Here is an 18,599-nt window from a genome sequence, read left to right on the forward strand (position 1 = left end):
TTCTTAGTCATTGTAGTCAGCGTTAAAGTTACTTTTGTGTTTAAAAAGTAATAATTCAACAGTTTCGTTACACGCGTATTAGTCCAAGAGTATTCCATTTAAAAGACCCCCGACTTTAACAAAAACAAATAGGAACTAATGTTCACAAAATTACACAACATAGAATATTGAACGTAAAAGAATGCTACATCTAAAGAGTTACATGTCAGTATATTTTTAAAGAATTTAGTAAGCCCAATGAATAAGTTTAAACAGTATCCAGACCAAATGGACAGCCAGCTCAGTTCTACTAGCCATCTCTACCCCACCGCTAGTACCTGCAAACACCTACAACACGATAAAACAAACATCTGAAAGTGTCACTTTCAACAAGGGGGCAAGGAGAAGTTAAAAGTAGGGGCAAAAAAAAAAAGCAGGCTTCAAAGCCCTTGACAATTATGTATTTAAAAATATCTGCAATGATACTATTATCTTGTTATTTCAAAAGATTTCCTGAACATTACTTTAGTACAGTACGCATTTGTTTTGTGCATATATTCATTCATTTCACATCCTAAAGAAATGATTGAACACCTGATACAGTTGGTATACCTTCTCTTACAAAACAAAATCCTCTTGTAATTGCATAATAAGTGCTCTTATGCAAACCTTTTCACTTGAAAAGTGCAACAAGCAACAAATACGGTACCTCGAAATGCATACTGTACATATCTGAACAATGATGAGGGAAGGGAATATGTTGGACCATTTTTAACCTTTTTCCAAAAGCTACCACTACTTACATACACTTATCTCATACCTGAGTCAATCCAAGTTAACTGAAGAAATATTCAAAACAGTATATGTTGCTTTACCAAGTTCGATAAAAAGAATTCAAATAAGAGTTAGGTAGTTACATACCGGCTATGTCAATGACCATACGTGTGCGCAGTTTGAAGATGAGTCACGTTTCTCATTGGTTCTCTCATTGGTTATTCAAAATAATTCTAAAATACTTCAGCCATAAAACTATACATTTAACTTTCTGCTAATAATGCAATTCAATGGAATTGAGGTGGCACTGTCATGACTGAATGTCTGACTGTCATGCCTCATTGTGTGAAGTTTGCTCGTTCTTCCCCCTGTCTGTGTGGGGTTTACAATGGGTACTCAAGTTTCCAACCATTTCCAAAAACACGCATGTTAGGAGTATTTAACGCATCAAATTGGCCACATATGTTTTTGGGTTATCTGGAAATTAGTCTGGTAACCCTTCCATTTTGGAATGATCTTTGTGTTCGAGGCATGCTCGTAAGGTTTCCTATTTTTACCCATTACATACTTTCCTGAAGACTTAAAAGTTGACATTATTTTTTTTTCTTTCTCAAAACCCGTTTGTTTTTATTTTTTAATAAAAGCAACTTTATGTATCTTCAATACACCATAATAAACTATATCCACACCATTTAGCAGTCTAAATTTGTCTTTTGAAAACTTCAGATGTACACTCTCTGACGTCTGGCTCGTACAGTGTCTGTGGTTGAAAAGAAAAAACTACAGTAAACATCAGTGAATCAAGAACTCTTGTGTCACCACGTGTGAACAAGCCGTCATCCTCAGTGTACCTTTTTATACCCTCAGCCAACAACGATGGCAGGTTCAGTATCCTATTTTTTTTCTTTAATTTTATTAATACGACATTTAGTACATGTTTTTGGATAGTTATTTTGAGATTTAGGGGGTATTTAGTGGGACCTAAAGGGTTAATTCCGATTTATGCAGTGATTTGGGTTATGTCGTCAGCGTAGGAACGGATGTCGTTCGTAACCTGGGGGGACTACCTGTAATTTGTATTGTATTGTACTGATTTTTTTTTTGTTAGAGACTAAATACAAAATGGGAAAAGATTGACTTAAAATTAGAAAAAAGGAAGTAAAGCAAACAGAAATTTCTACATAAGTGCAAAATTTAAAAAATGAACATGCAAAATGAAATGAAAAATAACTAAATATTACATTGATAAAATGCAAAGTAACCAAAAAAGTTTGAATATGTTAAAAAAGAATATGTCAAGGAAAAATCAAAAAGCCTGTTTATATCAATTTTGTAACTGATGGAATTAAAAATGGCAAACAAATGTTGAATTGACAATCTCAATACCTACAAATACAAATTACCATAATTTTCGGAATATGGTGTCTACATAGTATTACACTAAAATACTTGGAGCTCAATGGCCTGTAAAAATCCAGAAATATTAAGCCAAGCATGACTATAAGCCATGAATTGAATGAATAAAGTATTTTCCCCTTTTTTCTTCCTGTTCCCTTTTAGCCATGCTGGACATTGCCACAAATGTGACTGCTGAAAACTTGGGTCGTAACTGGCGTAGATTAGGACGACAGCTGGGTCTGAGCGAAAGTAAACTGGATTCCGTCTCAACGAGACATTCGAACGATTTGTTCGAGACTGCCAGAGAACTGCTGAAGGAATGACGCAAGAGTCGTGGATCCAAAGTCTGCGCTAAAGACTTAGTTAGGGCTCTCAGGGCATGCCACCAATTTTAAATCATTAATTTTTATTTCAAAAAATGTTAATAATTATTTTAATATTTTAAATGATGGCACGGTGGCTTAGTGGTTAGCACATCTGCCTCACAGTTCTGAGATCAAGGGTTCAATCCCGGGCTTCGGCCTTCCTGTGTGAAGTTTGCATGTTCTCCCCGTGCCTGCGTGGGTTTCCTCCGGGAACTCCGGTTTCCTCCCACATCCCAAAAACATGCATGGTAGGCTGATTGAACACTCTAAGTTGTCCGTAGGTATGAGTGTGTGCGTGAATGGTTGTATGTCTCCTTGTGCCCTGTGAGTGGCTGGCAACCAGTTCAGGGTGTCCCCTGCCTACTGCCCGTAGTTGGCTGGGATAGGCTCCAGCACCTCCGCGACCCTCGTGAGGAAAAGCGGCATGGAAAATGAATGAATGAATGAATATTTTAAATGATCATTTCATTTTATTTCTAATTATTTTAGATTATTTTAATTATTTTAATGATTGGTTTTTTTATTATTTTAAAAATTATTCCTATTAAATTGTGATTTAATATTTTATTTTCGGATTCCTTATTTCAGCAGGTGGAACACCTGTAAACTCTGAGTTACGTCTGTTTGCCAGAAGTGGGTAGAGTAGCCAAAAATATTACTCAAGTAAAAGAAGCGTTACTTCAAAATAATATTACTCAAGTAAAAGTAGTCGTCCAAAAAAAAAAAAAATGTACTCAAGTATAAGTAAAAAAGAATTTTATATACCGGGCAAATACGGTAAATAAACTGGTGTGTCCAATAATCTCAGATTGTGTTATGTGCACCACTGTATATCTAAATACATTTTCTAAATGACCACAAATCTGATGCATTATACACATGGGTTAAATATTCATATGTCATTGGCTCTCTATTGAGGTATCATCCAGGCATCCTCTACTTTATCAGCTGTGAGATTTTGGTGGCATGCCCTGAGAGCCCTAACTAAGTCTTTAGCGCAGACTTTGGATCCACGACTCTTGCGTCATTCCTTCAGCAGTTCTCTGGCAGTCTCGAACAAATCGTTCGAATGTCTCGTTGAGACGGAATCCAGTTTACTTTCGCTCAGACCCAGCTGTCGTCCTAATCTACGCCAGTTACGACCCAAGTTTTCAGCAGTCACATTTGTGGCAATGTCCAGCATGGCTAAAAGGGAACAGGAAGAAAAAAGGGGAAAATACTTTATTCATTCAATTCATGGCTTATAGTCATGCTTGGCTTAATATTTCTGGATTTTTACAGGCCATTGAGCTCCAAGTATTTTAGTGTAATACTATGTAGACACCATATTCCGAAAATTATGGTAATTTGTATTTGTAGGTATTGAGATTGTCAATTCAACATTTGTTTGCCATTTTTAATTCCATCAGTTACAAAATTGATATAAACAGGCTTTTTGATTTTTCCTTGACATATTCTTTTTTAACATATTCAAACTTTTTTGGTTACTTTGCATTTTATCAATGTAATATTTAGTTATTTTTCATTTCATTTTGCATGTTCATTTTTTAAATTTTGCACTTATGTAGAAATTTCTGTTTGCTTTACTTCCTTTTTTCTAATTTTAAGTCAATCTTTTCCCATTTTGTATTTAGTCTCTAACAAAAAAAAAATCAGTACAATACAATACAAATTACAGGTAGTCCCCCCAGGTTACGAACGACATCCGTTCCTACGCTGACGACATAACCCAAATCACTGCATAAATCGGAATTAACCCTTTAGGTCCCACTAAATACCCCCTAAATCTCAAAATAACTATCCAAAAACATGTACTAAATGTCGTATTAATAAAATTAAAGAAAAAAAATAGGATACTGAACCTGCCATCGTTGTTGGCTGAGGGTATAAAAAGGTACACTGAGGATGACGGCTTGTTCACACGTGGTGACACAAGAGTTCTTGATTCACTGATGTTTACTGTAGTTTTTTCTTTTCAACCACAGACACTGTACGAGCCAGACGTCAGAGAGTGTACATCTGAAGTTTTCAAAAGACAAATTTAGACTGCTAAATGGTGTGGATATAGTTTATTATGGTGTATTGAAGATACATAAAGTTGCTTTTATTAAAAAATAAAAACAAACGGGTTTTGAGAAAGAAAAAAAAATAATGTCAACTTTTAAGTCTTCAGGAAAGTATGTAATGGGTAAAAATAGGAAACCTTACGAGCATGCCTCGAACACAAAGATCATTCCAAAATGGAAGGGTTACCAGACTAATTTCCAGATAACCCAAAAACATATGTGGCCAATTTGATGCGTTAAATACTCCTAACATGCGTGTTTTTGGAAATGGTTGGAAACTTGAGTACCCATTGTAAACCCCACACAGACAGGGGGAAGAACGAGCAAACTTCACACAATGAGGCATGACAGTCAGACATTCAGTCATGACAGTGCCACCTCAATTCCATTGAATTGCATTATTAGCAGAAAGTTAAATGTATAGTTTTATGGCTGAAGTATTTTAGAATTATTTTGAATAACCAATGAGAGAACCAATGAGAAACGTGACTCATCTTCAAACTGCGCACACGTATGGTCATTGACATAGCCGGTATGTAACTACCTAACTCTTATTTGAATTCTTTTTATCGAACTTGGTAAAGCAACATATACTGTTTTGAATATTTCTTCAGTTAACTTGGATTGACTCAGGTATGAGATAAGTGTATGTAAGTAGTGGTAGCTTTTGGAAAAAGGTTAAAAATGGTCCAACATATTCCCTTCCCTCATCATTGTTCAGATATGTACAGTATGCATTTCGAGGTACCGTATTTGTTGCTTGTTGCACTTTTCAAGTGAAAAGGTTTGCATAAGAGCACTTATTATGCAATTACAAGAGGATTTTGTTTTGTAAGAGAAGGTATACCAACTGTATCAGGTGTTCAATCATTTCTTTAGGATGTGAAATGAATGAATATATGCACAAAACAAATGCGTACTGTACTAAAGTAATGTTCAGGAAATCTTTTGAAATAACAAGATAATAGTATCATTGCAGATATTTTTAAATACATAATTGTCAAGGGCTTTGAAGCCTGCTTTTTTTTTTTGCCCCTACTTTTAACTTCTCCTTGCCCCCTTGTTGAAAGTGACACTTTCAGATGTTTGTTTTATCGTGTTGTAGGTGTTTGCAGGTACTAGCGGTGGGGTAGAGATGGCTAGTAGAACTGAGCTGGCTGTCCATTTGGTCTGGATACTGTTTAAACTTATTCATTGGGCTTACTAAATTCTTTAAAAATATACTGACATGTAACTCTTTAGATGTAGCATTCTTTTACGTTCAATATTCTATGTTGTGTAATTTTGTGAACATTAGTTCCTATTTGTTTTTGTTAAAGTCGGGGGTCTTTTAAATGGAATACTCTTGGACTAATACGCGTGTAACGAAACTGTTGAATTATTACTTTTTAAACACAAAAGTAACTTTAACGCTGACTACAATGACTAAGAAACAAGAGGCTCTTTGGATCTGCTTCTCCCTAGCATAAAGTCTTCGTCTCAACCAAGCAAAATGTGCTTTCAAATAATGTTTTGAACAATATCTATTCTTGAAATAATATTATTTATTTTATAATAATATTAAAGTACTCAATTAATATTCAAAATAAGTTTAAGCTTATATCCAACTACTTTTTTTTTTCTATTCCAAGAAATCCGAGTAAAATTTCCTTGAAACAATGGCAGACCATTTCACTTATTTTCTACAAGATTTGTACTGAAAACCCTGAATTACAAGCATTAACAATATCACTATATATAATACTTCAAACGTAGCATTCTTTTATGTTCAATATTTTATGTTGTGTAATCTTAGTGTCTCTGGGAATATTAGTTCCTATTTTTATGTTATGGTAGGGGTCTATTAAATGGAACACTCTTGAACTAATACATTTGTAAAGAAACTGAGATGGTCACTGTCCTACTGTTTGCTCATTGTCATAGTAAGACGGCAGTTGTTGTTCATAAACACAAAAGTTAACTTCTAACCACTGTTGTTCATCTTACATTAAAAAGTAATGAGATACAGTTAAAAATCGCTTCTGCCCCATAAAAAAGGTATATGAGGTAGTAACTCATGGTGTGTATAAAGTTATTCATCTCGCTTACGAAACTCTTTAAAAACATACTAACAAGGACATAATTACATTAATATAAATGTTTAAATAGTCCAACCCCCTGAACTACAAGTATCAACAGAGTCCATTCATATAACGCTTCAGATGCTGCATTCTTTTATATTCAACATTTTATGTCATGTAATTTTAGTTTCAAAGTGAATATTAGTTTCCATTTGTTTTTCTTATGGTAGGCGGTCTTTTAAATGGAACACCCTTAAACTAATACGTTTGTAATGAAACTGAGATGTAAACCATCCTACTGTTTGCTCATTTTAATAGTAAGAAGACAGTTGTCATTCTAAACACAAAAGTTAACTTGTAACCAGTGTTGCTAATCTTACTTAAAAAAAGTAATGGCTTACAGTTATAAATTACTTCTCCCAAAAAGTAAATGAGCTTTCACATTAAAGATGATGGGGATCTTTTAAATGGAACACTCTTGAACTAATACGTTTGTAATGAAACTGAGTTGTACATCGTCCTACTGTTTTCTCATTGTAATATCAAGAAGGCAGTTGTCATTCTTAAACACAAAAGTTAACTTGTAACCACTGTTGTTCATCTTAGTTTTAAAAAGTAATGAATTAAAGTTACAAATTACTTCTCCCAAAAAGTAAATGAATTAGTATCTCATGTAGTGTATAACTTTAGTCATCTCGCTTACTCAACTCTTTAGAAACGTACTAACAACGAAATAGTTACATTGCCATAAATGTCTAAATATACCGAGTTTAGAGACCATGTGTTTTGTAGTCGGGAGGTAAATCCTCGAACCCCAAGAATTACAAGTATGAACATTAACATAATCTCAACATAACACTTCGGACGCAGTACTCGTTCTTATTCAACATTTTATGTTATGCTTTTCATGTTCTACATGTTATTACCTTATACATTCTATAACATCTTTCACATCAAAGATGTTTATATTAACTGATTGAAGAATAAGAACACTATATATAGTATTTTAGAGCATTTGGTATTTATTTGGATCAAATATATTACAGTCTGTTAAGAAAACTCGAATGTAAAGTTCTGACCATTCACCAGTGTAAATCTCTGAAACTGTATGTTAGGTCTACTGCACAATAACCAGAACACTATGCTTCCATGCTATGGATGAGGGGCGGAGATTCGCGCCGAGTATTGACACGTTTCGAATGGGTCGGCCCTCGGAATCGCAAGGAAGAAGTTGGGGAGAAAAGACTCTTCAGCAACAAAACTGGTATGTCACCAACTGTTATTTGGTTACTTTTAAAGATATAGAGAGCATGCTAACTTTGCGGAATAGAATGAATTAAACCCGGTTTAAATACATAGTTATTTGCCTAAGTGTATATATGTATACATTATCATCAACCTATAGTTGCAGCAATAAGCTGTCTGGGTTTTAAGTCGATGCGCTGCCTCTGTAGTATCTGTGGTGAAATGTCCAAGCTGACTTCATACTTGAAAGACGCTGTCTTTGGAATAATGAAGTTACTTGGATATAAAAACTGTAGTTTCACAAATGCTTGAAAATGAATTCGAGCAAGACTTTTTGAAACTTATTATAGAACCACAAACCTGACGGAGGAGACTTCATCCAGAAGGTAAAAGATTCGCCGCAAGTTACGGTAGACTTTCGAAAAATACTAACTTAGCATTGCTACAAAACTAGCCTACACACAGACCACACCCTCCGCGCGAGCTACGCTCTACTACTTCCGATTCTTCGATTGAACATGTACATTCGTGTCCCATACATCCGTGTGAACGCATGCGCTAAACACTCCCCCAACCCCAATTACGTTTTTCTAGGGGGACATGTCCGTACATGTTCCAAAACCCCAGAGCACGAATGCGCTAAACACGCCACCCCTCCCTTTTCTAGAGGGGCATGACCGCACATGTCCCAACATCCGTGACAACGCCTCGTTTGGACATGTATGGATATACACCCAATTGAGACACACCCATGATCACAAAAACTTTAACTCCCCAAATTAGATCCATCCAAACCGCACAAAACCCCTTTAATTAACTCCCCAATTAGATCCATCAAAACCACACAAAACCCTTTAATGAACTCTATCCAAAATAGATCCATCAAATACCACACAAAACCCTTTAATTAAATCAATCCAGATTAGATCAATCAAAACCACCCAGCACAATTGAATTAACTCAATCCCAAATTAGATCAATCAAAACCACACGAAACCCTTTAATTAACTCCCCAATATAGACCCATCAAAAACCCTTTAATTAACTCCCCAATTAGATCATTCAAAACCACAATAACCCTCTAATTACAAAACATTAAGTCATACCCATGACCGCAAACCCAATAATTAACCCCCATTTTACATCAATCAAAACATAGATCAAAGGCCTGCGGTCAAGGGGGCAGGGTCAAAGGGTTCAAAGTCGTAAATCATCTGTCATGACCCCTAGTTAACAAAAGGTGTATTTTACAATTTTTTTAATGGTAAGCTAACAAAAAGATGACCGTTTAGCATTGCTTGAAAACTAGCCAATTCGCACCACACCCACAACCCCCCGACACTTCCTCCGAAACCACCCTCGGAGGGAAACACCCCACTATAACAATAGTCAACGCCTTTTCCACGCCCACCCCAAACGCTATAGGCTGGTTCAGGTAGAAGGGGCGGAGATTCACAACAGGTAGTGAGACATGTTTCAAATCAGTTCCACATGGGATCGCGAGGATGTAACACCTAAAAAAGACTCTCTCTTCAAAAAACAACAATGCTGGTAGGCTACTTGTTAACTATTATTTGTATGCTTTTAAATACATAGTACATGCTAACTATCAAAAACCGTCAGGCATCTATTTAACTATTATTTGTATGCTCTTAAATACGTTGTACATGCTAACTATCAAAAGCTGCCAGGTCCCTATTTAACTATTAAATGGATACACTATGCATGCTAACTATCAAAAACTCTTGAGAAAATTAAACTCACCTGAAGTTATATCAGAAAAGTTGTAGTTTCACCAGCGTTGAATTGTTCAAGCAAACTCCATTCTTGAAAAACGTTGTACTTTGAAGTAGAAGTGATGACTTTGTTTGGGTAACTTTTAAAAACACTGTAGATTTAAAAAATGCTTGAAATGGCGCTCACACAAACTTTTACAATCTTTTAGCCCAACAACAACTACCTGAGCTAAGAAAACACTCAAAAAGCAGGAGAATGACACGAGGCGCTCTGCTAAGGTAAGCTAGCCTGCAAAATGACCGTTTAGCATGGCTTCAAAACTAACCTATTTGCGACACACCCACAATGGTCGTGGGTTCCGGTTGGGAAACTGCCTAGACATGTCTTGAAAACCGGTCATACTCACCCCTGACCTAACCCACCCTAACCTTTCTTCTCCAAAACTTCAAAGCTACATTTTCACTTCAAACACTTCCGAACATTCCGAATAACCCACCTGTAACCCCACCACACTTCCTCCGGAACTGCCCTAGGCTGGAAACACCCCCCAAACACCATAACAATACTAACCATTGTCTTCTTACGAAACTTCAAAGGAATATTTTCACTTCAAACACTTCCGGACATTCCAAACATTCCGTAACACTTCCTCCGGAACTAACCTCGGGGCAAAAATACCTCCATATCAATAACAAGGGGCGGGGCTTAAAGATCATTATCCTTTGACAGGTGCATAAAGGGGCGGGGCTTAAGGGCAATAAATCATTCAAAAGGGGCGGGGCTTAGGGCCATAAATCTTATTTTGACATTTGCTGTATTTAATCTCTCTCTTGTTTTATTGCTTTACAACATTTATAGACAATATTTTACCAGAAAACTCTTAATTTTAAAATCATATATACATGCAATGACACTTTTTTCGGCCGCAAGAACCTCCCCCCAGGCCCTACCTTAAACTCTGCGTATGTGTAAAAGATCCCAAATGGACAAAGTTAGTGACATAATTTGCCGGATGACACTTAATGACATACGCATTCAGTAATGCCCAAGATAGTGTCATGTCATAATTATGACGGTCTTATGACAGTGTTATGATGCCGCTGTCAAATATAGTGTTACCTATTCACCCAAATAAATCAACAAATAAACCGCACTGGACTATAAGCTACAGGATTCAAAATGAAAGAAAAAAATAGCTGCTTATAGTCCTAAAATTACGGTAGCTGTTTATGGTATAAGTAGTTTTGAAAAACTTTACTCTGGAAAAAATGACTTCTGTTTGGAAAACTAGCTATGGAAAAGCTAGAATTGGCTGTTGAATAATGTTGCTTTATTCAGATTTTTTAAAGTGACTTTATCCTTGCTAAAATTTGCATTTAATACCGAAAAAAAATAATAAAAAAATAAATTCTTGACCTTTTTTCCTGCAAGAAAAGAAAAGTGGAGTTAATCGGTAAAATATTGTTTTCGTAATTGGAAAAACTTAGACTTTATTCTATATTACTCAACATTTTTTGGGGTACTTTACATTGGAAACTATTGTTCAAAGAACAACTTTATTCTCGAAAATATTACTTTATTCTGAAGCGAAAAACAGACTACCGGTAATTAGGAGGAATGAAATTTTGGGAAAAAAATATCTGACTAAATTTTTTTTTAACTATGCCCATTCTAGGAAAAAGGTTTTTTTTTTCACAAGTGAAATGTGCATTTTTTTTTCCTGGGTTTAAGGAAGGTTAACAATCTTACAAAAATAAATGTACTCCAGAAAAATACTAGTTAATTGTTGGGAAAATGTGGATTTATTTCAATAGAAAAAAAAAATCCAGATAAATCTGCAAATAAAATAATGAAATGTCAAAAGTCAAAAGTGCATTATGTTGACATATACAGTATGAGGTTATAAATTTACATTAACATGTTAGTATTTCACTTCTTGCATCTTAAATAGTGTCGTTCAGTCTTGGTGAGTTTTTTACGGGAACAATCTTCATTTTCATCGAACTTGTAAATGTCATCAGATGAGTGTCAACTATTTGTCAGTTATTTTATCATGGTTGCCATCAACTGTCTAGTTTACACATTCGTGATCTGTTGATGTACTTAAGATCACTGTCGTGGACTACTTTTGAGCACCACTGCCTTTCTTCTTCTCAGTATGTTTGTAGTCCATTTTTTCATGTTTTTTTTTTTTTTTTAATTAAAATCTGCAGCTACGGCCTTCTTGGCCCAAGCGGCTGTGGCAAGACCACCATGCTGAAATGCATCGTGGGAACACTCACCATCTCCCATGGTCATATCAGCGTTCTGGGGAAGCCGCCGGCATTTCCCGGCCATGGCGTGCCAGGCAGGATGGTGGGCTACATGCCACAAGTGAGTCTTTTTATTACCGCTCCCTTTTGACGAACGCTTCGTGACCTGCGTGTGGCGTCGTTCAGGAGCTGGCCTTGTACAATGAGTTCACCATTAGCAACACGCTTTACTTCTACGGGCGAATCCACGGACTGACGTTAAGGGAAACCCAGGCCCGTATCAACTTCCTCGTTGAGTTCTTGGATCTGCCGCAGAAAGACCGACTGGTGCGCAATCTTAGGTAAGAATTTCCTAATCCAGCTCTGTGCCAAAATGTATATACTGACCACTTGTTGTTCCTATACATAGTTGTGATACAAAAGAGCTTTCTGTTATTCAAAGAGGCCCCATAAGCAGCTTCATTAGTGAGGCATGTAATATTCATTGTTCGTGTGGCGTCTCAAGTTCGCAGTCATGTTTCAACCTTTTCACAACCCTAATACAATTTACAGGTAAGAAGTCATTTGGTTTGGATTTAAAAGTAAAGCTAACTTTAAAAGCGGTGAAATGATTGTGTAAAGTTCAAACACAAATCTTTAGGAGGACATTCATAAACATTAAACAAAAATATGGAGAGAAGGCACTTGATTTAGTTAAAAAGCTTGCGAGGAGGAAGAGGAAAACTATACAATGTAATACTAGACTACAAAATACAGCTTCCACAATCGTTCTGAAACTACGCCCTCCTTCACCTTTTTTTTTATTTGGGATGGCCCTAGCAACAAGAGAGAGTGTCAACCTTAAAGAGCATATGACACGAGAGAAAAAAAGTCTTAAATGGCATTATTATGTGAATTAGAATCATATTTTGAGACGATTCGACTATATACAACAATTTAGCAAAGCACAGATGACGAGACATTAGTCTTTTAATCTGCCTGTTAGCCACGCCTACCATTATAGGGCTTTAGCGTCCCCAACAGGTGAATGACGTCAGCGGTAGACTGGGCTCATCGGTTTTACTATTCAGCCCATTGAGGGGGAATTATTCAGAACGAGGAAAACGTGACGAAGAGAGCCGCAAAATGTCATTGTTTCAGTCTCTCTACTCCAATATTTTTACAGGATATTCTTTTTATCCAAGTATTTTCCCCAATAGCAATATAAATGGCTTGAGAAGGACCAGTCAGCCCATCAAGGGGGAACTATTCACAACGAGGAAAACGCGACGAAGAGAGCGGCAAAATGTCATTGTTTCTGTCTCTTTACTTCAATATTTTTACAGGATATTCTTTTTATTCAAGTATTTTCCCCAATAGCTATATAAATGGCTTGAGAAGGACCAGTCAGCCCGTCGAGGGGGAACTATTCACATCGAGGAAAACGCGACAGAGAGCGGCAAAATGTCATTGTTTCTGTCTCTTTACTTCAATATTTTTACAGGATATTCTTTTTATCCAAGTATATTCCCCAATTGCTAAATAAATGGCATGGTCATGACAAATAACAGTCTTGTGCTGAATGGAATATGAAATAATAAAAATGCATTTATTCAGGACGACATGGCAAAATTACTCCATAATGGTCAAAACTGTCGACTTCACCTTTACTGTCGCACCTCCCGAACGATATTTTATGACACTTAAATCGGACATATGTCATTTCCCTTCCCCGGCTTCGGAGAATGTAAACAAACCAGAAGGCGTGACAGCTAGCCGACATGCTAACCCGAACCGAGTGATGTTTCAAAGTCTTCGAAGCGGAAAATCACACATAACTATCCTGGATTATTTGACATGACGACCCGGTTGTCGATTGCCTTTGTGGATCGGCAAACCGCCCGGCGGAGAGCAATTTACAGTTCGTTCCCCGGAGGAGGGTGGCTGGAGTTGTTGTGCAGCTAACGTGCTGCTGCTAATGAGCATTAGTAGAGCTTTTTACATGCCTATCAATGATCAAACGTAAGTAGTCCTTCATTTAAAGGAAGTTTGTAGTGTTTACTTTGTAATCGCTGTATTCGTATTTGACATAATACAAAACAAGATGTTTACTCACTTCCTCGTAAGTCCAATGGTCCCACAGTAAATATCCACGGTGAATGGGAACCTTTTGAAACTCCAAAAAGGCGCATACGCCTCTCCCTCATACAGAATGATTTTTCTGCAGCCGTTTGGCTAGCGTGATGCGAAAAATAAACGTATTACTCCGCAAAAATCAGCTGACTCCTTCGTCCTCATACACAACAGTACACTGTAGCGTGAAGAGGACGTCTTCTGCCGTACACGTCACAGCGCCCTTCTCCTCAATGCGAGACCGAAGCCGGAAGTCACTCATTTTCATGGCGCGGGATTCAAAAAACTAAATAAAAATAGCAATCGCTTCCACACACATCCAAGCGGCCCATATCATTCAGGGGCATAAAATACCGCGTGTATTATGAAATAAACATGCTTTTTCGTGTCACAGGCACTTTAAAGACCAACTGTGAAGTAATTTCATAATATACCAAATAGGGTCACAATTAAAGTAATTAAACATTGTCCAACAAATAAAGCATGAAAAAATAATTTATATGTTGTATATTTGACAAAATAATCGCGTTTCCGACATTCGTGCATGAAAGGTGACAGGTCACACCGAGCGCACAGTGAGGAGATCCAATTTTTTGAAGAGTTGGAGGAAGAGGAGGAGGTTGGAATTTTATAAGTTGAACCTTACATGTATGAGCCAGACGCTAATCAGGATGCAAACAATGTGCCTAAACAACCTTCGGTAAATAAACCACCTACTATTGCCTGGGATAAAAGAAGTTTTGACGAATCCCCGATCATGTTGTGGAATGAACAGTAAAAGCTACCGACGTTAGCTTTTATTTACCTGACATGTTTCGGTGAACATTTCCGCCTTCGGACCCTCTGACGAAGGCGGAAATGTTCGCCGAAACATGTCAGGTAAATAAACCTCCTACTATTGCCTGGGATAAAAGAAAAGTTTTGACGAATTTATAAGTATAGGCAAAATGAACTCAATACAACTATGATCGGCAATTGCCACCAGTTAGCTTTCGGCTTACGTCGCTAGCTTCTACTGTTCATTACACAACACGATCAGGGTTTTGCCTCGAGTTACCTTTCGGTTAACGTCACTACCCATAGCAAAAATTTGCTACTCATCTGTTGCTTAATCTCGTGTCGTTAGACGAATTTGATCATCTCAAATTTATGTCGTTCTTTGCTTATTTGTTTCTGAGTTTGCGCTCCTAAGGGTACCCTTAGGAGCAAGTGATGAGTCAAAATGAGCAAAGACATCATTGAGACAAAGGAGATTGATTTGAGAAAACCAGATTTGAGCAATATTTAAGAAGAGAAATTCTCTTAATTGAAAATGGAGTTACACTTGTACAGCACCTTTCAGGCACTCAAAGCGCTTTGACACTATATCCTCATCTATCTGATGGTGACACAACAACATGGGGTTCAGTGTCTTGCTCAAGGATACTTAGATTAATTTATCAGGACAGAGTTGAACTCACAACCTCTGAATTGGGGAATGACTTCTCTACCACTGAGCCACGCACGTGCTTAGATGCACTGTGCTCAATTTGACGCGTCACATCAATGGAAAGCAACTTCAGAAAGTGCGTGTAGCAGCGATGAAGAAAATGTATTATATTTTGATTCATTTAATAGTATGTATATATATATTTTTATATATATATATATATATATATATATATATATATATATATATATATATATATATATATATATATATATATATATATATATATTTATTTATTTATTTATTTATTTATTTATTTATTTATTTATTTATTTATTTGATATTTCAAAAAAAAAAAAAAACAACTTCCAAATTGCAGACATGTTGCCTGTGAGCCAGTAGTTTTAGCAAGACATCAGTCAGCCAGCGTGTTGCCTGTTTTGATTACGTCATCAAACAAGAGGACTAAGGTTCTTCACACGATTTTGTGGTAAACTTTCGGTCTTCGAAACCAAAAACCGATAATGCATTTGTTAAGGCCAATAGTTTTCGGTGCCAAATTTTCAGTCACATCTCTAATTTTTACATTGAACAAGATGAACCAAATGAACCAGATGTTATTTAATTATTTGGCCAATTATAATATTTTCTCGGATTTTGTCATGAGATGAATTAAGATGTGATTGGACATGTCAGAGCAGACACTACTCTTTCTTACAATGAAAGGATCTTGAAAACCCAAAATGAGCAATTGCAGACTCGAAGGAGATCAAATTGAGAAATATTTGTGACCGCGAGATCAGTAAAAGAGGCAGCTTTGAGGCAAGTTGAAGAAATAAATTACTTTGCTCATCCATATCTTTTACTGAGACATTACTGAGATCATGACTCCAAGTAAGAAGATAAAATTGAGACGCATTTGATACCGACACAACACAAGTACTCATGGCTGTCTCTTGGTGAAATCTTGAAAGGAGACAACTGTGAGACTTTATTGAAAAATCGTCCCAGTAGAATTATTCTCAAGACCTTCTCATGTAATGCTCACTCTGAGACTTCTCATGAGACAAATTTGAGAAAACTGAGAAAACCACTCTGGTCTCGATTATTGCTGATCCATTTCTCAGAGATGTAAATGAGACATGAACAAGATCTCATTTTCAATTTTGCTTTGCTATGGGTACCGTCTACTGTTCATTCCACAACAGTTGGCAGCTCTGCTTTGACAAAGTCATCAGTCATCTATCCAAAATTCACACTTACTTTTTTGCAAATCCTTGATCATAAGCAGACCGGTTGAGGAAGCAGGCATCTTCAAAGTGTTTGTAGCAGAGAACACAACTCGATGATGGCATGGAATTCATTCGCTTCGTGCGAATGAAAGATGTCCATTTACGTGCCCTGCTATCCTTTGGCCACTCATACAACTTTTCTTTAGATTGAGAACAATACATCGCCACACACTGCCATGGCATCTTACCGAGAAGCAATGCAACAATACTGTTCTATGGCGGACTTCCCCCGCAGTTCTCTGTGTGACGTCATTTCCGAAAAGTTCCTAAGATTGTCGAAGAAAAGCATTTTCGTTGTCAAGGGCGTTGCTATGGGTTAAACCCGGAACCTGGTAGGGTTGCGTTAAAAACATAACGAAAATATGCTTATAATTTTTTAGCCATTGATATTATTCAAAAACATGGTTGGCCAACCTTACTTCACATTTGGTCTTTAAAAGGATGGGGAGCTGTGCGGATGACACCTCAATGAATTTGTTTGGCTATGTGTATGCATGTAGGTGGAATTAATACATGTGTGTCAGCACATTCCAGCAAAGCAAGGCTGTCTTTGTCCTTGAGCAGGCAAGAGTTTTCAAGGCTTCTTCAAGGCAAAGCATTCCTTCATTGTGAGCAATAATAAGCAAAAACATCTCTTCATTGCAAGCAGCAATTGATTAAAGCAAATGCATAGTAAACATATTAATAATTATCTCATAATTTCCCCCCTTTTTATTCAATACTAGCAACAAAAATATCAGAAAGAACCTCCCAACAACTTCACTGAAAAGAATCATATAATTTGTCGGCATATATTCTCACAAACGGGAGGAGGAGGAGGTGGCTGGAACAGAGCTCCAGCCATATACAGTGGGGCAAATAAGTATTTAGTCAACCACCAATTGTGCATGTTCTCCTACTTGAAGAGATTTGAGAGGCCTGTAATTGTCAACATGGGTAAACCTCAACCATGAGAGACAGAATGTGGGGGGGGGAAAAATCACATTGTTTGATTTATAAAGAATTTATTTCCAAATTAGAGTGGAAAATAAGTATTTGGTGACATACAAACAAACAAGATTTCTGGCTGTCAAAGAGGTCTAACGTCTTCTAATGAGGTCTAACGAGGCTCCACTCGTTACCTGTATTAATGGCACCTGTTTTAACTCATTATCGCTATAAAAGACACCTGTCCACAGTCACACTTCAAACCCCACTATGGCCAAGACCAAAGAGCTGTCGAAGGACACGAGAGACAAAATTGTAGACCTGCACCAGGCTGGGAAGTCTGAATCTGCAATAGGTAAAACGCTTGGTGTAAAGAAATCAACTGTGGCAGCAATTATTAGAAAATGGAAGACATACAAGACCACTGATAATCTCCCTCGATCTGGGGCTCCATGCAAGACCTCACCCCGTGGCGTCAAAATGATAACAAGAATGGTGAGCAAAAATCCCAGAACCACACGGGGGGACCTAGTGGATGACCTACAGAGAGCTGGGACCACAGTAACAAAGGCTACTATCAGTAACACAATGCGCTGCCAGGGACTCAAATCCTGCACTGCCAGACGTGTCCCCCTACTGAAGAAAGTACACGTCCAGGCCCGTCTGCGATTTGCTAGAGAGCATTTGTATGATCCAGAAGAGGACTGGGTGAATGTGTTATGGTCAGATGAAACCAAAATAGAACTTTTTGGTAGAAACAAAGGTTCTCTTGTTTGGAGGAAAAAAATACTGAATTGCACCATACCCACTGTGAAGTATGGGGGTGGAAACATCATGCTTTGGGGCTGTTTTTCTGCAAAGGGACCAGGACGACTGATCTGTGTAAAGGAAAGAATGAATGGGGCCATGTATTGAGAGATTTTGAGTGAAAATCTCCTTCCATCAGCAAGGGCATTGAAGATG

The 18,599-nt window shown here is 37.2% G+C and overlaps 1 protein-coding gene across 2 annotated transcripts in view; it reads left to right on the forward strand.

Moving 5' to 3' along the window:
* Positions 1-18,599, forward strand: part of abch1 (ATP-binding cassette, sub-family H, member 1) — a 78,427-nt gene that overhangs the window by 18,975 nt on the left and 40,853 nt on the right. For both annotated transcript variants that reach the window (XM_057848612.1, XM_057848614.1), the window contains exons 3-4: positions 11,838-11,997; positions 12,063-12,217. In XM_057848612.1, the coding sequence (XP_057704595.1) occupies positions 11,838-11,997; positions 12,063-12,217 (315 nt within the window). The remainder of the gene's footprint in view (positions 1-11,837; positions 11,998-12,062; positions 12,218-18,599) is intronic.

Source organism: Corythoichthys intestinalis, chromosome 10 (genome assembly GCF_030265065.1).
Source record: "Corythoichthys intestinalis isolate RoL2023-P3 chromosome 10, ASM3026506v1, whole genome shotgun sequence".
Taxonomy (NCBI): Eukaryota; Metazoa; Chordata; class Actinopteri; order Syngnathiformes; family Syngnathidae; genus Corythoichthys; species Corythoichthys intestinalis.